This window comes from Eschscholzia californica, unplaced genomic scaffold, assembly GCF_041429995.1.
Source record: "Eschscholzia californica isolate CP2 unplaced genomic scaffold, dmEscCali1.0.p SCAF_3, whole genome shotgun sequence".
NCBI lineage: Eukaryota > Viridiplantae > Streptophyta > Magnoliopsida > Ranunculales > Papaveraceae > Eschscholzia > Eschscholzia californica.
Genome location: NW_028238420.1, coordinates 64,251,631 through 64,267,321, shown reverse-complemented (window position 1 = coordinate 64,267,321; position 15,691 = coordinate 64,251,631). Strand labels below are relative to the sequence as shown.

Genomic DNA, 15,691 nt, shown 5'->3' with positions numbered 1-15,691 from the left:
ATTGAGGTGCCACGTATTAAAAAAACATCAAGATTCTCGACTAGAGTTATAACTCTACCACGTGGCAGTCATTAATATGTGTGTCGTACCGATTAAAGGTACAGCTGAACTGAAATCAGAATCTTCAACTTCCACATGTTTCCAGTATAAACGGAAGGCAGATATTAAGGAGATTAGTTGTGAAGAAGAAGAAGAAGATAAAGTGGTAGTGGTATTAGTATTTGACCCCCCCCCAGCCCCCCCTCCCGTGATCACCACCATTAACACTTTACTTTCTAGTGAGAGAAAGAAAAGTTATTTCTCATATCAACAACGAGAAACAACAGTATTTCATAACCCTCCAATACCTACTTTATTTTTTAGAGAGAGAGAGAGAGAAGTGGGGGGTCAGATAACAGACGTCGTGTTCAGGCAATCCATGTGCCCACATGGATGATTATAGATAGTCTTCTTTTAGAGAGAGAGAGAGAGAGAGATAAAGAACAACTCATACCCCCTTTTTTACTCTCTCTTTAGAAAGAAAACCCATTCACTAAAACTAGAGAGAGAGAGTCAGAGAGAGATTATTTTTTTGATTGATTAGAGTCAGTCTTTTACACAAGAAAGAAAAGAGTATACTACTAATAATAATAATCTTAGAGAGAGAAAGATGAGGGAATCTGGTGATGGGTTTGTTAGAGCAGATCAGATTGATTTGAAAAGTTTGGATGAACATCTTGAAAGACAACTCAATCGAGTATATACTTTGGAGAAGAAAAGAGGAGAAGTTGTGGGTGGTGATAGAAGAGAAACTAAACAAGAATGGGAGATTGATACTAGTAAACTTCTTATTAAGACTGTTATTGCTAGAGGAACTTTTGGTACTGTTCATAGAGGAGTTTATGATGGTCAAGACGTTGCAGGTGACAAATAAAACCCCTAAATTTGAAGAAAAAATTCAACCTTTTTCCCCCCCCTTTTTGATTTACTTCAATTTCTGTTTTTCCAAAATTTTTATTTCTTTGTGGGTTTCATTTCTTACTAATTATAATTAATGTAACTCTTGTTAATTTGGAATGGGGATAGATACTACTTGTTGTCTCAAGTGCAGAATTAGGGTTTTTTTGTCCTCTGTTTATGTTAATTTTATTTATTGGGTAATGTTTAGTTTAGGGTATTAGATTGAAATACTCATCTTAATTTCCTACCATGTTAGCATTTTAAAGGATTAAAATTAGGTTATTAGAGTAAATGTTTCAATACATATTCTTTGCAGGAGAAGGTTATCTTCTTTTTTTTTTTAGGGCAACAAATTACTATGTTTAACCTTTTTCTTTTTGATTCTCATGGAGGGGACTATATGTGATCCATGTGACTCCAACCTGATATTACCTGTGACTCACGGGTTCGGCTGGTTCTTCATAATTAGGGTTTCTTTCCTAATCTTTCATGTGATCTTAACTGTCTGTCTTTACCTTTTTTTTTTCTTTCTTGACTTTGTTTCCCTTTTCGTTTTCAATTTCTTGTCGCATTAAATTGTTTGATATTGGAATAGCGAATTTTTGTCTCTAAGTAATTAGCTTTAAGTGATCTAAGTGTGAGTGTTCTTTCTTTCGGGTCTTTAGTTAAACTACTTGACTGGGGAGAAGAAGGCCACAGAACAGAAGCTGAACTTGCTTCGCTTCGGACTGCTTTTTCTCAAGAAGTAGCCGTGTGGCATAAGCTTGATCACCCTAATGTAACGAAGGTAACCGTTACTCTAAAAGTTTGGGGTTTCATTCTTTTCTTTCTCATATTTCCTTTTGTAGAAACTTCAAAACCGACTAGCGAGAATGTTTGATGTTTTTATGCTCTTTATGTTTGAATTTCTTGTATGTATTTGATTTGAATTGGAGAATCTAAGGGTAGTAGAAACATAGGGCCAGAACACGACTTAGTAAGGCTTGTTTTTAGGAAATTATAACTTTGTTGGTGGAAGGTTTACAAGTTCATACGAGAAGTAACCAAATCTAATACATTGACTTGACTTTGAGTATTTCTGTTCTCTCTTAGAAACCATTACTTATACAAAATTTAAAGGGACAGAAGCAGTCGTATAGTTGATGAGATGGTAATTTGAAACAGATTTTGTTGCAACATATGTAAAAGAAGAATGTCTTTCAATTTTTCGATGTTTGACCTCTATAATGAGTGTCAAAACCCTGGACTTGTTGTACTGCACCAATGATCTTAATCCAATAGGTTAGAAGCTTATGCAAGAATGGAAAGCATTTATGGCTTTTGTCGAAACATAGCCTGATTGTGTCATTTCCTTTTATTGCGGTAAAAAAACATCCCGTCAACCTCATCCCTTATTATATCATTTATATCACTACAAGCCTAGTTCACATCCTTTACAAGTAAGCTTTATTGTCATACAGCCACGACTACTCATATTGTCGCCGTGGATTTGGTTCTAAAATCTGCTGTTGTTCCAGATGCCCTAAAGCCCAGAGATCTCTTCCTTTAGCTATTGCTTGGACACTGTTTAGTGTTTAACACTCTGTGTTGAAACCCTTTTACAGTTTATAGGGGCTAAGATGGGTCATGCCGAATTGAACATACAAACTGATAGTGGACCCATTGGTGTACCAAGTAATATTTGCTGTGTCGTGCTTGAATATCTAGCTGGAGGTGCTCTCAAGTCTTACCTCATAAAGAACAGGAGACGAAAATTGGCTTTCAAAGTCGTCGTCCAACTGGCTCTAGATCTTGCAAGAGGGTGATACTCTTCTACAACTTCCTAATTTTTTTCCAATCGTCATGAACTTTCATTTACGAGTTGTTTTAATCATTTCTTGGGTGAGCAAGAACAACCTCGGGCATACTATTTCCTTAAGAGTCGTTTCTCAAAAATTATCTTCTTTGTTTCAGGTTGAGTTACCTTCACTCTCAGAAAATCGTCCACAGAGACGTGAAAACAGAAAATATGCTTCTCGATAAGACACGAACAGTAAAAATAGCCGATTTTGGCGTCGCTCGTGTTGAAGCTTCCAACCCTAACGACATGACAGGAGAGACTGGAACTCTTGGTTACATGGCTCCTGAGGTAGTTTTCTGGTCACCCTTTCAAGTAGAATTCACTTCAAATCCAATAACTTAACTCTTTCAAGTTCTATTTCTTGTGTTTCATCATGAAGGAACATGATGATAGCTCTTTATCTCAACCATTCTTGAAAGTTTCTTTTTGAATATAGGTCCTCAACGGGAACCCATATAACAGGAAATGCGATGTATATAGTTTCGGTATATGCTTGTGGGAGATCTATTGTTGTGATATGCCCTATCCTGACCTCAGTTTTTCGGAAGTGACATCAGCTGTTGTCCGCCAGGTAAAATAACCTATTTAAACATTACATTATTTGTATTAATGGATGATCGAGGCTTCATGTAGTTTATAAATTTTATTTAAGAAAAATGCTTATTTTCCACTAGAGTAATATTTAGAGTTCGATCCAGAAGTTGATGTGGCACCTTCAAGGCGTTAAGTAAGACCTTGAGTAAACTCTAAGAGATTATAGGGCTCTTCTGTACTTAATGCTCATTAAGCTTTAAACTTGGTACTGCAGAATCTGAGACCGGAGATACCAAGATGTTGTCCAAGCTCTATAGCAAACGTAATGAAGCGATGTTGGGACGCAAGCCCAGATAAAAGGCCCGAGATGGACGAGGTAGTGTCCATGTTGGAAGCCATCGACACATCGAAAGGTGGAGGTATGATTCCTCCGGATCAGCAGCAAGGTTGTCTCTGCTTCCGTAGGAGTCGAGGCCCTTGATACGATTTCCTTCTTTTTGGAGTAAGAAAATGTGGGCTATAATACACAATAATAGAACTTAGGGAATTGCGTATCTGCATTTTTTTTTACTTTTGTTGGGATTTTCATATAAGAAAAAGAAGATATGGGTGGTAGTGGGATTTCATCCTGGGTAATAGGGTAAGGGAAAGCTCTGCGTTTATCGCCTTTTTCGATGTAAAGCTTTCTTTTCTTGTGTTTCTTATGTGTTTAGGTATTTGAATCTCTTAACCAGTTTGTTTCATACAGTTTTATTTCCCCCTATTTGGAGTTTCATAATATGTTGTTTGTTGAATGATTGTTTCAGTATTTGAACATTCTGAGTGTTTTTTTTTCCTAAATTTCTCTTAGAGAGGAGACATATGAGAATCCGCATAGCAGTGGAAAAATTCTCCCTTGAAAGGGGAAAAGAAACTGGAACCATTTTCATTCCAAATTTGTCTTCTTTAGTATATTCGACTCAAAGGCACTCCATTTACGCATGGGCCTATTCAAGTGAGACAAGCAATGGAGGAGCCTTTGACATGAGCCTATTTAAGTGAGATGGGCGATAGAGCCTTCGACATGGGCCCATTCGAGTGAGGAGCAACGGAGGAGCCTTTGACATGAGCCTATTTAAGTGAGATGGGCGACAGAGCCAGATCTTAGGCACGGCGTGGCACCTACATGAGAAGGGCGATGGAGCGCGGAGCTGGAAGTTATAAGGGGATCCCCGATAGAAATAAGTGACCAAAAGACTAGAAACTAGAGGATATTTAAACCCCTCCTGATAGTCGAAGAAAGCTAGAGAGAGAGAGACCAGTGAACCTGGACTCTCTCGAAATCAGTCAAACCCCTCGAAGAGAGCAACCGTGCCTCCTCTTCCTCCTGTTCTTGTTTAACTATGCTTGGTAGGGCAACCAAAGCCTCCTGCAGGTGACATCAGAGAACAGAAATCTATTTGCACAAGGCCACTCCGAAAACAGTCAAATGTGAAACATTATTTTCTTTTCTACTCTAATTCTCATTCACAAAGTAAACAAACTTTAGCCTTCAAAAGCAAAACTGATTCAGGAAAAGGATATAAAACATGAAACAACTTCACCATTAACGCCTCAAAATTACAACTTTTAGTTCGCAACTTCTGTTGATCCATGTACATTTCAAAACCGACCGACATGTATCAGTACTTGCGTAGATCTCTGCGCATGAGCAGTACTTTCTTGCACTTCTTTGAAGCAATTAGCCAATCATGCAACGATAAATATCCTTCAATATTGTCCAGTCCTCAAATTTAGACATCATAGAAGTTGAATCGGAATCTAAGGTCGATCCAGTTAAAAGATATGCTGGCTTGATACTCGGAACTGCACAGTTACTTGTGTATATACTGCTCACTCTTGTAGAAGAATGGCAAAGAGAAAATGCCATAAATTGCTGACATGGAGGAATTTACAAATTCTATTTGTGTTCGGACTTTATGAATTTGTAGTTAGGATGGTGCATTCTTCAGAATCATCACTACCTGATACCGATGATGAAGATGAAGGTGATGATTCCCGAGTATCAGTTTCTATTCTAGAAATTTGAAATTCCTCGAGAAGTAATTTCCGAATTCTCTCTCTTAATCGAGAGGCTTCCTCAGGTTTGAACCACTGCCTGCCAAACTGAACATGAAAAAGGTGTCAACCAACAAAAATAGAACATCAAAACGGTGTCAACTAACACAAACAGAACAACAAAATAATAGACGACAAATAATGATTTTCCTCACCATGGCTATATCACTTTTCCTCAGCCTGTCAGGGGCCTCTACAATGAAACGCTCGATAAAGAAAAGTACAAAGATCCCACAATCATAATCATTTTTCTGCTGAGGAACCTGGTGGGACAGCAGAAAGGTGCTTCATCATTTAGGTATGAATTGATCAAAATCAAAGGCATTACTTGAATGCTACTGCAGCTGCATGCAGGGAAATGTCAAAAGGGCTGTCTTTGCCAGAGAATTGGGGGATTCTATGGTGGGATCATAAAGTAACACATTACCTTGGAGGCATACCCAAGCACCCGAAACGTGTGAAAATTATTTGTTTTGACAGAAAATATAACTTTTTTACAAGAGAGAACTGTTATATTATATCTGGAAATGTACTACTAAATAGAAGGGACTAATCAATTACGAGGTCGCCACAATTCCCAAATCCCAATTAGTACTGAAGTTTCTAAACGATGTCGATAGCGTCCAATTCTCAGAATTAATTTTGGTCTCCCTTGAAAATAGTCATATTCCCCACCATTTAAATCCCTCAAAAGGCCAGGGAGACCTTTAGGTATACATGCCCTCCCACAAGAATAAAAAATATCACTTAAAGCCATTGGATATGAGCCAAAAGGAAAATAACAGGGCTAGTAGCTTGCTACGCAAATGGTTACAACAAATATCACAGGAGAAAGACATCCGATTTGGAAGTAGTGCACTCGACAAATTCATCTCAAGATTAGTGCAAAATATTTATTAGAAGCCAAAAGACAGAAGATAACAAATGGTACAGATAACTACCCACACATCCCCATAAGGGCTTCAATACAACTAACATGATGAATCAGATCCCAATATTCCTGGGCCCTGGCTCAATAACCTGATTACCTAAACTCAAAACTTTTAGCATGTACTGAAAAGGATAAGAGCAAAAAGAGCACATCTAGCAGAGACTCGTAAAAAACTTGAAAACATAGTTTGAGAGCGTACCGTTATTACATTGGCATCAATTCTTTGAGGAAGGTTCTCCCATGTTTTATCTGCGATAGGAAGGTCTAAAGAACCAATCTCTTGATTTAAATAGTTCCACTCATCTTTCAAGAAGCTACAGGGCAGATTGAATCATTAAGAATCAAATTAAGGGGGAGAGTGCAAATCTACATAGAGCAACAAATTGTTCTGAAAACATGCAAAGCCTAGAGCAGAATATAGATGAAATTGCACATTAACTGTTTCACCCAGGGGTTTTATCGTCTCACCTTTTGATGTTTCGAAAGATTTGGGAACTATCATGGCATCCCAATGAGTCCAAATGGAGTAAAGTTAGTCCTGAATCATCTTCTTTGTCTGGGATGCATATAATCACCAAGCTCCAATGTAGGCTGAAACACCGGAAGTGAACTTGGATTAAAAAGGTTAATAAATTATAGAAGCATAAGCATGTTTAAAATTGTTTTCGGCCCCAAGTCCTCAACAGGCCTTAACCTTCTAAACTTCTTTCTGAGTAGGTTTAAGGTTGTCAAAGATTTTGACCCCAAACTTTCTACTGTCGAAAGCCACAGCAGGATAGAAGGAACTTAAATTTGTCACATAAATCATTATTGTGGTGATAGGAAAAGAACGAGAAAGGACTTCTCTTTCCTAAGGTTTAAAATTTCTGTTAGATACTTATAGTATCACTTAGTAAGAAAACAACAACCAGCTTCCATCTTTCGATAAGAAGGATATCACAGTAGATGATCAATTGCTTTTTCCCTTTTTCCATCTCTTCCCATAAAAGGATGAGTTTGAAGAACTTGTCTAAGTGAGAAGAAAAATCACGAAAACATCTGAGTCAAACTGAATCAACTTACTTGTCATGTATGGGCAAAAGTATGTATGCCTTTTCAAAAATATTAACACCTCTCCACCACCTCCTTAATTTGGCAAAAACTTTATCCTTGTCGCTCCTCTACAAGTTATAGCATAAGATGGGTTATAGTAAAGCTAAACAAGAGAAAATCTGGAGATCCACTAGTAAGTAAGACTTGACAAATAAAAGAATCAGTCAAAGAGGAAATTGTGCTCTAGCATCAATCTGCCTTTGTTGAAGACTTCTTGAAAGAGAATTAATGCAAACTCATAAAAGGTCAGCAAGTTGCAGTTGATATAACAGAACAGCTGCTGAGTGGCTCACCCAAGTTGAGCATAGTTAGTACAAATTTAAGAAAATGGATGCTGCTTACCAAATTCTATTGCCTTCTCTATTTATTTGAAACGATCTAGAAGCATGACTACGGAAAAAAATAACATTATCAAGTAAAAAAACTGTAGTGTTACCTTATATGAAACAGCTTTCTTGAGCTTTTCATAAAAATATGTGTTGAAGAAATGGTAATTAACTCTTGACTTTCCAGTTGCAGATACTGGTCGATGCAGATACCTACCAACAGTTTAGCAAGTTAGTAAATCATCCGTGTAAACTGCATCCATAAGAAATTCAACATACAAGAACAAAAGAAGCTTGCTACTTAATTAGTAGTTAACAATGTTTTGTAATATGTAAATGAAAATAATAATTGGGAGGTAGCTGTTAGTGAAATATCATATTCCTTCAGTATTTTTTGATAGGATTAAGATGTAAAAACACAAAGGAATTTCCGAAGTGGCATATGAAAAGGATTGGTAGATATTCATCCAATTAGTGGGTAGTGGCACAAGTATGGACTATGGAGATCGAATAGAGCAAATTGAGCTTCTTTTGAACATTACGTACAGCTAAATGCAAGAAAAAACTGATATCTCGTAGACGAGATTTTTATCCTCGTGAATTGAGCCAGAGATAGGATCATTAATTTATATGCTTGTTCTATGAATAAGTATGACATTATCCACTAAATAACTAATTGTAGTTGTGGCTACAGCCTACAAGGAAAGAAGAAAAGGTAAAGCTTCAACATTAAATACTTTTGTTTGATTAGCTTAATAGTACAGCTTACAGAAGAAAAAAGGGGAATAACTAATACGAGCTTGAGTAGTATTCTGAATTACCTAATATAGAAGTTCATGATAGTAGATGACAGAAAGGCTTCAGGGGCAAGGCATTCGATGTCTGCGTAACAAAGCTCAACAGCCTCAGGATCATCCCTGTACCAAAATAAATAGATAGCATAAGCCACGCAGGTGAAAAGAAACATTTTAGCCTCAGCTACCCCTATTTTATATTCTCTTCAGATCCTAGACCAAACATTACCTTGATGGATAATAGAACTTAGCCTCCTTGATCCTGCAAAGGTAGAACACATCATATCAAAAACAGAAAACATGGTCGAACTTATCACATCAACAAAAGCTTTCCACACCAACAACCAGTAGTTCAGAAAAATGAAATTAAAATAACATTAACCATTCAAGGGGTTTGTCTTTTTGCTGTGTAGTCTCCATAGGGTCACAATCCTCTTCGTCCACAAGAACTACAGCTTCTTCCTGTTTCACATTATTAGCACCAATTCAGTATGAAAGGAGCCCTCGGAATATTGAAATGAATAAATCAGATTAAAGCTCAACTGAAAAAGTGGACAGGTTATTTAATGATTTTCAAAAGGTATAAAATAGAACAATAGTACCTCAACTTTTCAATTTGGTGGCTTGGTGCAACACCCGGTAACTTGAGAATCTTAGTTTAATATGAGTTGAAAAATTAGATATTCAGTTTCCTAACTTTAAGAGTTAAAACGAATCACAGAAATAGAGATTGAAGCAACTTAGGAGTTCCTTTCTCTGCCTAGCAGACCCCTATATAGGGGATCACTTGTTCTCGTTTCTTCACAACTGAATGATTAAACTCCTGGTTGCACTTATCTTTTTCTTTAGTTCCTATATTTACTTAAATCTATTTGTTTTCGGCTAATTAGTTTTGGTAGATTAAAAAGCTTCCGCCGCATCTAGAAACTACAAAAGTAACTAACGACTACTAAAGAACAATCTTATTATCATTTGATCAAACATATATTTAGAGCAATTACTATAAAATTCAAAACTCTTACCTTCTTACTTTTGGAACCACTAAATGTGTGGTTTTGAAAAGCCTTCTTCCTGACAAGTGTACAAATTCTTTATCATTCAAATAATAAAATAAAACAAAAAGAAAATTCAAAACAAGACAGTGACAAGTTTCTATGAAATAATTACACTCCTAAGATGGCAATATCAAACCAAGTGATGTCTCTCGGATACAATGACTTGCATTTTGAGATTCCAAAAGGCAACAATTAGTACTTAACAGCAAAGAAAGGAATTGAGCCATCAGAACTCAATATGTCATATCCAACGGGGGGCATGTCGTTCCTACAATCCTACACGACAACATCAATATCCATTCAATTGCTCTTTTCACATCATAACTCGAAATGTCACAACCAACAGGGTATGTATGAAGTATGAAACTCACATTTTCCTAGTGTCTTCAACATAACCTCTCTTCTCAAACGCCAAGTAGTTGATTACTCATTGTAGACTCGTACTTATTATGTATTTCGAAACTTTTTGTACAATGTCTAATTTTGTTACAACCTATTATAACTAAGTTCATCAACCATTCTTGCACATGAATCATAAATCTCGTATTGTAACATAACTACCCGATACAATCAAGGATGTGGAACCAAAAAAGTCCAAGCTTAGGTCTTAGCGATCGGCAAAATGATAACAAATGTTTTAAGACATTTACAATTAAAATAGAGCCAAACACTATTTCCTGTATCGTTTCTACTTCTTAGTTTGAATTATTCATGTCACTTGATCACATGTACAACTTCAACGTGACATCTGAATAATATAACAAACACGGAAATATGTAGTCTCAATAGATGCATTTTGATCAAACACATAGTTGCTTACTTGCTTTCATTTGGAACCCGCCCTTCAGAATGGGTTTTGAAGGGAAGTATCTTTTTGTTTATCAAAACCACATCTTTAGTCATCTAAACTTTATCTTAAAACACAAAATCAGTGTCTTTTAATCTGCCACCAATGTAATTCTATAACAATCAGGTAACAAGCAGTTTCGTGCTTTTACATGATGAAAAGTTAAAATTCTTTTTTTTTTTTTTTTTTACTTCAGATGAATGTAATGTACAGTACAAGGGTTATCTAACAAAGAGAAACTAGGCTTTACAACAAGAACCTAAATGTTAAAACCATTGAGCCTGACATTGTAAAAGAAATATGTACGACAGCTTTTGACCTCTCTGCCTAGTTGTTGTTTCAAGTTTTCAACCACACCAAGAACGCAACTGAAACACTAAATATAAAGCTGTATGAAAAGAATACCTCTTTGAAAAATGTCTAGACATGTTGTCATCGGCACGGGGAGAATAAAAATTAAAAGTTGGAATAGTATTATGCTCTCGAGACCCTTCTGAAAGCCTATGTTTGTCTCTCTTAGGATAGTCAGTGATAGGGGATTTGAAAGGTGACTGTCTTGAATTCGCTCTGTTTTCCTGTCTGAGCTTGTTTAGCATCTTAGGTTTGCTGTGACCCAAATATGAAAATTCCTTTTCAAATGCATCTGATGCAGGAGGAGGAGTACGATCTAGCTGATGATGGAAAATTATTTCACTTTTGTCGCTGAGAAACACTGAACACCAAAAAAAAGAGGAAAAATGAAATGGGATGCGACAAAAAGTCAGATTATTCATACCTCTTTTTCTAGTTTTTTAGACAAAAGAGAGGTAAATGAAGACTGTGATTGTCCTTGGGACGATGAAGATCCTGACCTGAAGCTATTCGCCGCACCTGCTAATGTAATAGAGATCAGAAGTTGTAGTAGCATAAAACAAACGGAATCGGGATTAAACTAATAGCTCTTAGAAGTAATTATCGAGTAAATTTCAATGTGTGCAACATGAAGAAAATGTTAACACTCAAAGCTCTAACCAAATTTAAGGGAAAACCAAAATAAGAAATGACACTATAATATTCCATAGCCAAGAAGAAATGTCTTACGTGAAGAACGTTGGCTCTGGGATGGCCTTTTCTTCTCGTCCTCATCTTCACTCTGGTGAAGAACCAGCGATAACATTCATTATTATAGGTGAACCAAGTACAAAAGAAACATCTATAAGCATGTTATGAGATTTTAAAGCACATAATAGTAGAAAAGAAGATTTTAAGCTTGCAAACCTAGACAAAGACCTTATATGATGAAAATATGAACAATGAGTTAATTCATGGTTTTGAAAACAGGAAATTGGGCCAGAGGCCCAATTTTTTGTATTTTTTTGTTAAAAAGACAACCCATCTTTTTAACTAGCTAGGCCCCAAGTAAGTTATAAAAATAGGCTTAAAGGACATTTTTAAAGGCACCAACTTTTTAAGAGTCAAAAATACCCTTCATTCAATTAGAAATACCTAGTAATAATCTAACTAATAAATCAGGAACTTGAGTTTTTCTCATGAACGAACCAAGTTGGATTGTCGACGCCGATTAAAATTTCTAGGATTTGAATCGATTTTGGCTATAAGATAGGTTGATGTTTTTAGGTTTTGGTGATTTAATCTATTTGCTTGTTGTTTGAAGAGGCTTTTAAGGGGTTTGATTTAGTTTTTGGTTCTAAATTCTAGAGAGAGAAAGTTTTATATACTTTCAATGGAAGGAGAATTTGATAGTGTTTCAAGGTATAATCCAACTTCTTCATTGCTTTATTTTCATTGAGTTATGAATGATGGATGACAATTTGTTAGTTTTGATGTTTATGTTCAAACTTATTTGTTGGATTTATATGGAAGTTGTGAAAGTATAGTTGATGCAAGCAATGTGTTTGATAAAATGCTTGAAAGAGATGTTGTTGCTTGGAATGCAACGTTAGTTGGTTATACAAGACGTAGGTTGGTTGAAATAGCTATAAAGTTGTTAGATGAAATGCCTGTGAGAAATATATTTTTCTTGGACAATCACGATTGGTATTTATGTTCAAATTGAGAATTTCATGAAAGCTTTGGAAATTTTTTCGAAGAAAAGTAAAATGATGGTGCTAAAGCTTATAAAATGACTATTATGAATTTGTACGCGTTTTAGCTAGTTTTTCGATACAACATTCTACTAGACAAAATATAATAATTTGTAACAAATTTCATGTTAAATCAATTCAAAAACTAATTTGCAAACCATTTGCATGACATTGCAAGGTGTTTGCAAGGCTCTGCAAAGTGTTTGCAAGGCTTTGCAAGGCTTTGCAAGGCTCTGCAAGGTGTTTGCAAGGCTCTGCAAGGTATTTGCAAAGCTTTGCAAGGCTCCGCAAGGTATTTGCAAAAGTCAGGCAAGGTGTTCGCAAGGCTCTGCAAAGTTTTTGCAAGGCTCTGCAAGGTGTTCGCAAGGCTCTGCAATTTGTTTGCAAGGCTATCCAAGGTGTTTGCAAAAACCATGCAAGGTGTTTGCAAGGCTCTGCAAGGTGTTTGCAAGGCAGTGCAAGGTGTTTGCAAGGTATTTTCTTAGACTAGGGTTAAGTTGGTCTTTTTACTGAAATTGAAAATTACATAATTGCCATCAGGGAGGTGAAGCCTAAAAAATTTTGATGAATCCTTTTTAACCAAAATCATAATTTCTTAGGGAGTTTTGGTCAAATTCCCCTTTTGAAAACATTCAACTAATATGTTTTCCGCATTGATGTGAAGATCAAAACCCACTTAACCAATCACTATTAACACCACCCCAAAAGGAAGATCATAATCAGCATTTTACTAGAAGTATATCTATCTATGTATGTCAATGGAAGTAAAATGAGTTTGAATTTTCAATGGAATCCAGTATAACCTACTTATTATCAAAATTAACCTTGAAGGTATTGATAGTCCACCCAGAATGCTGATTTCCCCCAATTTCTAAATGCACAAACAAAATTTTCACAGTATTTAAATTCTAGAATTGAGTTAACAGAACCTAGTGACAATTTCTTGTACCCTAGTTCAAAATGTGATTTAAACTTATTAACACTAAACCTAATTAGAGAGAGAGAGAGAGAGAGAGAGCGAGAAAGATATATTTACCTTTTTGGAACGGAGGAGATTACGACGGCGTTGTTCTGCTAGATGACAGGTGAGGCTTTCTCGAAGCTTAGCGCCTTTATCAGGCAATCTTGAGGAGATAGGATGAATCTGACCTTTTAATCTTGAAATAGTATCATTAAGAGCATGATCGGTCAAATGGCGGAGATCATCTTTTAGAGAGAGAGTGTGTGGTGGTGATGATGATGGTTGTTGTTCTTTGTTTCTGCCGCCGACCACAACCAGTTCCGGTGGATTACCTTCATCACTGCCGGGAAGAAGCTTGTTCCACTCCAACTTCAGTGACTTAGTTCTAGTCTCTTCTCTTCCGTTATTCTCCTTCTCCTCCTCCATGTTCAGATTAAACACAGGTGAACTCCGGAGGAGAGGTGAGAGGTAATCAAAATTGTGTAGGAGTCAACAACCTTTGGTTGGAGAATAGGTAGGGGCGATTTCGCGGTTGGTTTCCACCCTCTAGGTCAAGGGCTTGGAGATACAGAGTCATACCCCTTCGGTTACGATAATTTTTCGAGAAAAAAATTTTGTGAAAGACTCATAGAGAAAGAGGAACTTTAAGTACGTCTAGTCATACGAGTGAGTCTATGGGTGTTCATGGACAGCCCTTTACCCGAAATCCAAGCAGAACCATAAACAAAAATGAAATTTTATCGATAAATGGTTTTGAGTCCTCGTTTCATGCCCAATAAGAGCTTAGTAGTCAATGGCGTGTATTATGTGATTAGAACTAAGTAGACTTCAATACTCGCCGGGTATGTCTGAAAATAGGGGTGGGGAAAAGCCCACGAGCTTGGAATCTATCGACTAACTGTCCGAGCCCAGTGAGTCAATGCACATCTGGTTTCTGAGACAGATACTACATGTCCAGACTACAACTTTTAGCTGGTATGACATGGGTAGAAAGTATGGGTGAAACAAGTTTGTACGGATCAGTTTTTGACATATTTGAACGAGTATATATTAAAATGGTCCGATTTTCATATGTAAAAAAAAACCCAACCAAAAGTCCGTACAAAATAAAATAGACCACCCAATTAGAAAACGATTTTTCAGTATTTCGATTTAAACCTAATTTAAACTTTATTTAACTAAATATTAACAATCAAAAAATTATTTTGAGACTAATATTGTGTACAAGAGATTGAATAAATATGATTTAACAATGTCAACAAGTTGTGTTAATATTTCCTCCACTTCGAGCACCTCAAATGCGACGTTCAACTTGAAAAATTCAAATTGACACCTAAGATTACTCGAAAGAGTTTTTAACAAAAAACACTCTGCAATGCAACACTCAACTTGAATCTCAATTGGGTCACATCATCATTTTATATATTAAAGTAAAAACAAGAGTAATTGTTGAGTGTTGTATTGGATAAGTATTTTGAAATGAGTATATCAATTGTGCCACTTATGAAAGAGCACTTTAATAATGTCATCTGTTTGCACTGTAATATGTCATCTGTTTGGTCTGGTTGCCTGAAATTAAGTTGTTTGTTTGGTCAGATTCCACCCCCTAACAAGGACCCAATTGATACGTGGCACCTAACTTTAATACCTTTTGTGCATTCAATCATGGGTTGAAAGTGGGTTCAAGTTGAAGTATCGTTCGACAGTGAGATGTTTTTGGATTCTGTTGCTACTATTACTTCTCCTGGAATCACTAATTATATTCCAGGTTTAGATAGTAAATTGAAATGATGACAATGCAATCGGTTGTTGGAGCTGAGAGAGTGGTGATGTAATTTCAGTTGTTTTTATGTATGTAATTTGTGTAAGTTAGAAGAAATACGAGAAGAAAACAGAGAGAAGTAGTTTCTGATTACCTTCTTGTGTGGTTAGTATGGTGTTGTAATGTGAAAGTAGTGTAGTGAGAGAAAGTGGGGGTTTACGTATGGGGATGCATTAGTGGTGTACATACACGAAGAAAAAGAACAAGAAAACAAACTAACTAGCAAGAGGATATTTAAGCTTAGATTAGATGTAGATAGGTTATGATATTTGTATTCGTCTTGGTGTATGTGATTTTTCTAAAAGTCGGTGATCCATTGGCTAGGGACTCCTTATTCAAAATAACCGTTGACAAAGACCCGTCAAGGCT

The 15,691-nt window shown here is 36.3% G+C and overlaps 2 protein-coding genes across 8 annotated transcripts; one reads left to right on the top strand and one right to left on the bottom strand.

Annotated features, from left to right (window-relative positions):
- The first annotated feature begins 152 nt into the window (after positions 1-152).
- LOC147553259 (serine/threonine-protein kinase 52-like) lies at positions 153-4,107 on the top strand. The gene is made up of 6 exons (XM_086666663.1): positions 153-902; positions 1,605-1,726; positions 2,544-2,740; positions 2,893-3,067; positions 3,216-3,350; positions 3,588-4,107. The coding sequence occupies exons 1-6, from the start codon at positions 650-652 to the stop codon at positions 3,792-3,794; spliced, it is 1,089 nt and encodes a 362-aa protein (XP_086522789.1). The 5' UTR covers positions 153-649; the 3' UTR covers positions 3,795-4,107.
- A 675-nt stretch (positions 4,108-4,782) lies between these two features.
- Positions 4,783-14,152, bottom strand: LOC147553258 (ubiquitin-like-specific protease 1D). 7 transcript variants are annotated; one of them, XR_015238828.1, is made up of 15 exons: positions 13,576-14,067; positions 11,536-11,587; positions 11,231-11,328; positions 10,861-11,126; positions 9,576-9,624; positions 8,936-9,015; positions 8,783-8,815; positions 8,581-8,676; positions 7,870-7,972; positions 7,404-7,501; positions 6,810-6,932; positions 6,541-6,655; positions 6,352-6,430; positions 5,566-5,673; positions 4,783-5,458 (listed from the first exon to the last, which is right to left on the bottom strand). XR_015238828.1 is itself a non-coding variant. In XM_086672371.1 (14 exons), the coding sequence occupies exons 1-14, from the start codon at positions 13,924-13,926 to the stop codon at positions 5,270-5,272; spliced, it is 1,758 nt and encodes a 585-aa protein (XP_086528497.1). In that variant the 5' UTR covers positions 13,927-14,118; the 3' UTR covers positions 4,783-5,269. The 7 variants fall into 7 exon arrangements, 6 of the variants coding, with proteins under 6 accessions (XP_086528497.1, XP_086528496.1, XP_086528501.1 ...); XM_086672371.1 differs by lacking the exon at positions 6,352-6,430 and having other exon boundaries at positions 11,231-11,325; positions 13,576-14,118; XM_086672370.1 differs by lacking the exon at positions 6,352-6,430.
- Positions 14,153-15,691: the final 1,539 nt, after the last annotated feature.

Excerpts from the sequence above, each read along its gene's own strand:
- LOC147553259 (XM_086666663.1), top strand. The coding sequence starts at position 650 with ATGAGGGAATCTGGTGATGGGTTTGTTAGAGCAGATCAGATTGATTTG. Across the intron at positions 903-1,604 it reads TGATGGTCAAGACGTTGCAG|TTAAACTACTTGACTGGGGA; the intron begins GTGACAAATAAA and ends TCGGGTCTTTAG. Across the intron at positions 1,727-2,543 it reads ATCACCCTAATGTAACGAAG|TTTATAGGGGCTAAGATGGG; the intron begins GTAACCGTTACT and ends ACCCTTTTACAG.
- LOC147553258 (XM_086672370.1), bottom strand. The coding sequence starts at position 13,926 with ATGGAGGAGGAGAAGGAGAATAACGGAAGAGAAGAGACTAGAACTAAG. Across the intron at positions 6,656-6,809 it reads ATCTTTCGAAACATCAAAAG|CTTCTTGAAAGATGAGTGGA; the intron begins GTGAGACGATAA and ends TCTGCCCTGTAG. Across the intron at positions 5,459-5,565 it reads GGAAAAGTGATATAGCCATG|TTTGGCAGGCAGTGGTTCAA; the intron begins GTGAGGAAAATC and ends TTTCATGTTCAG.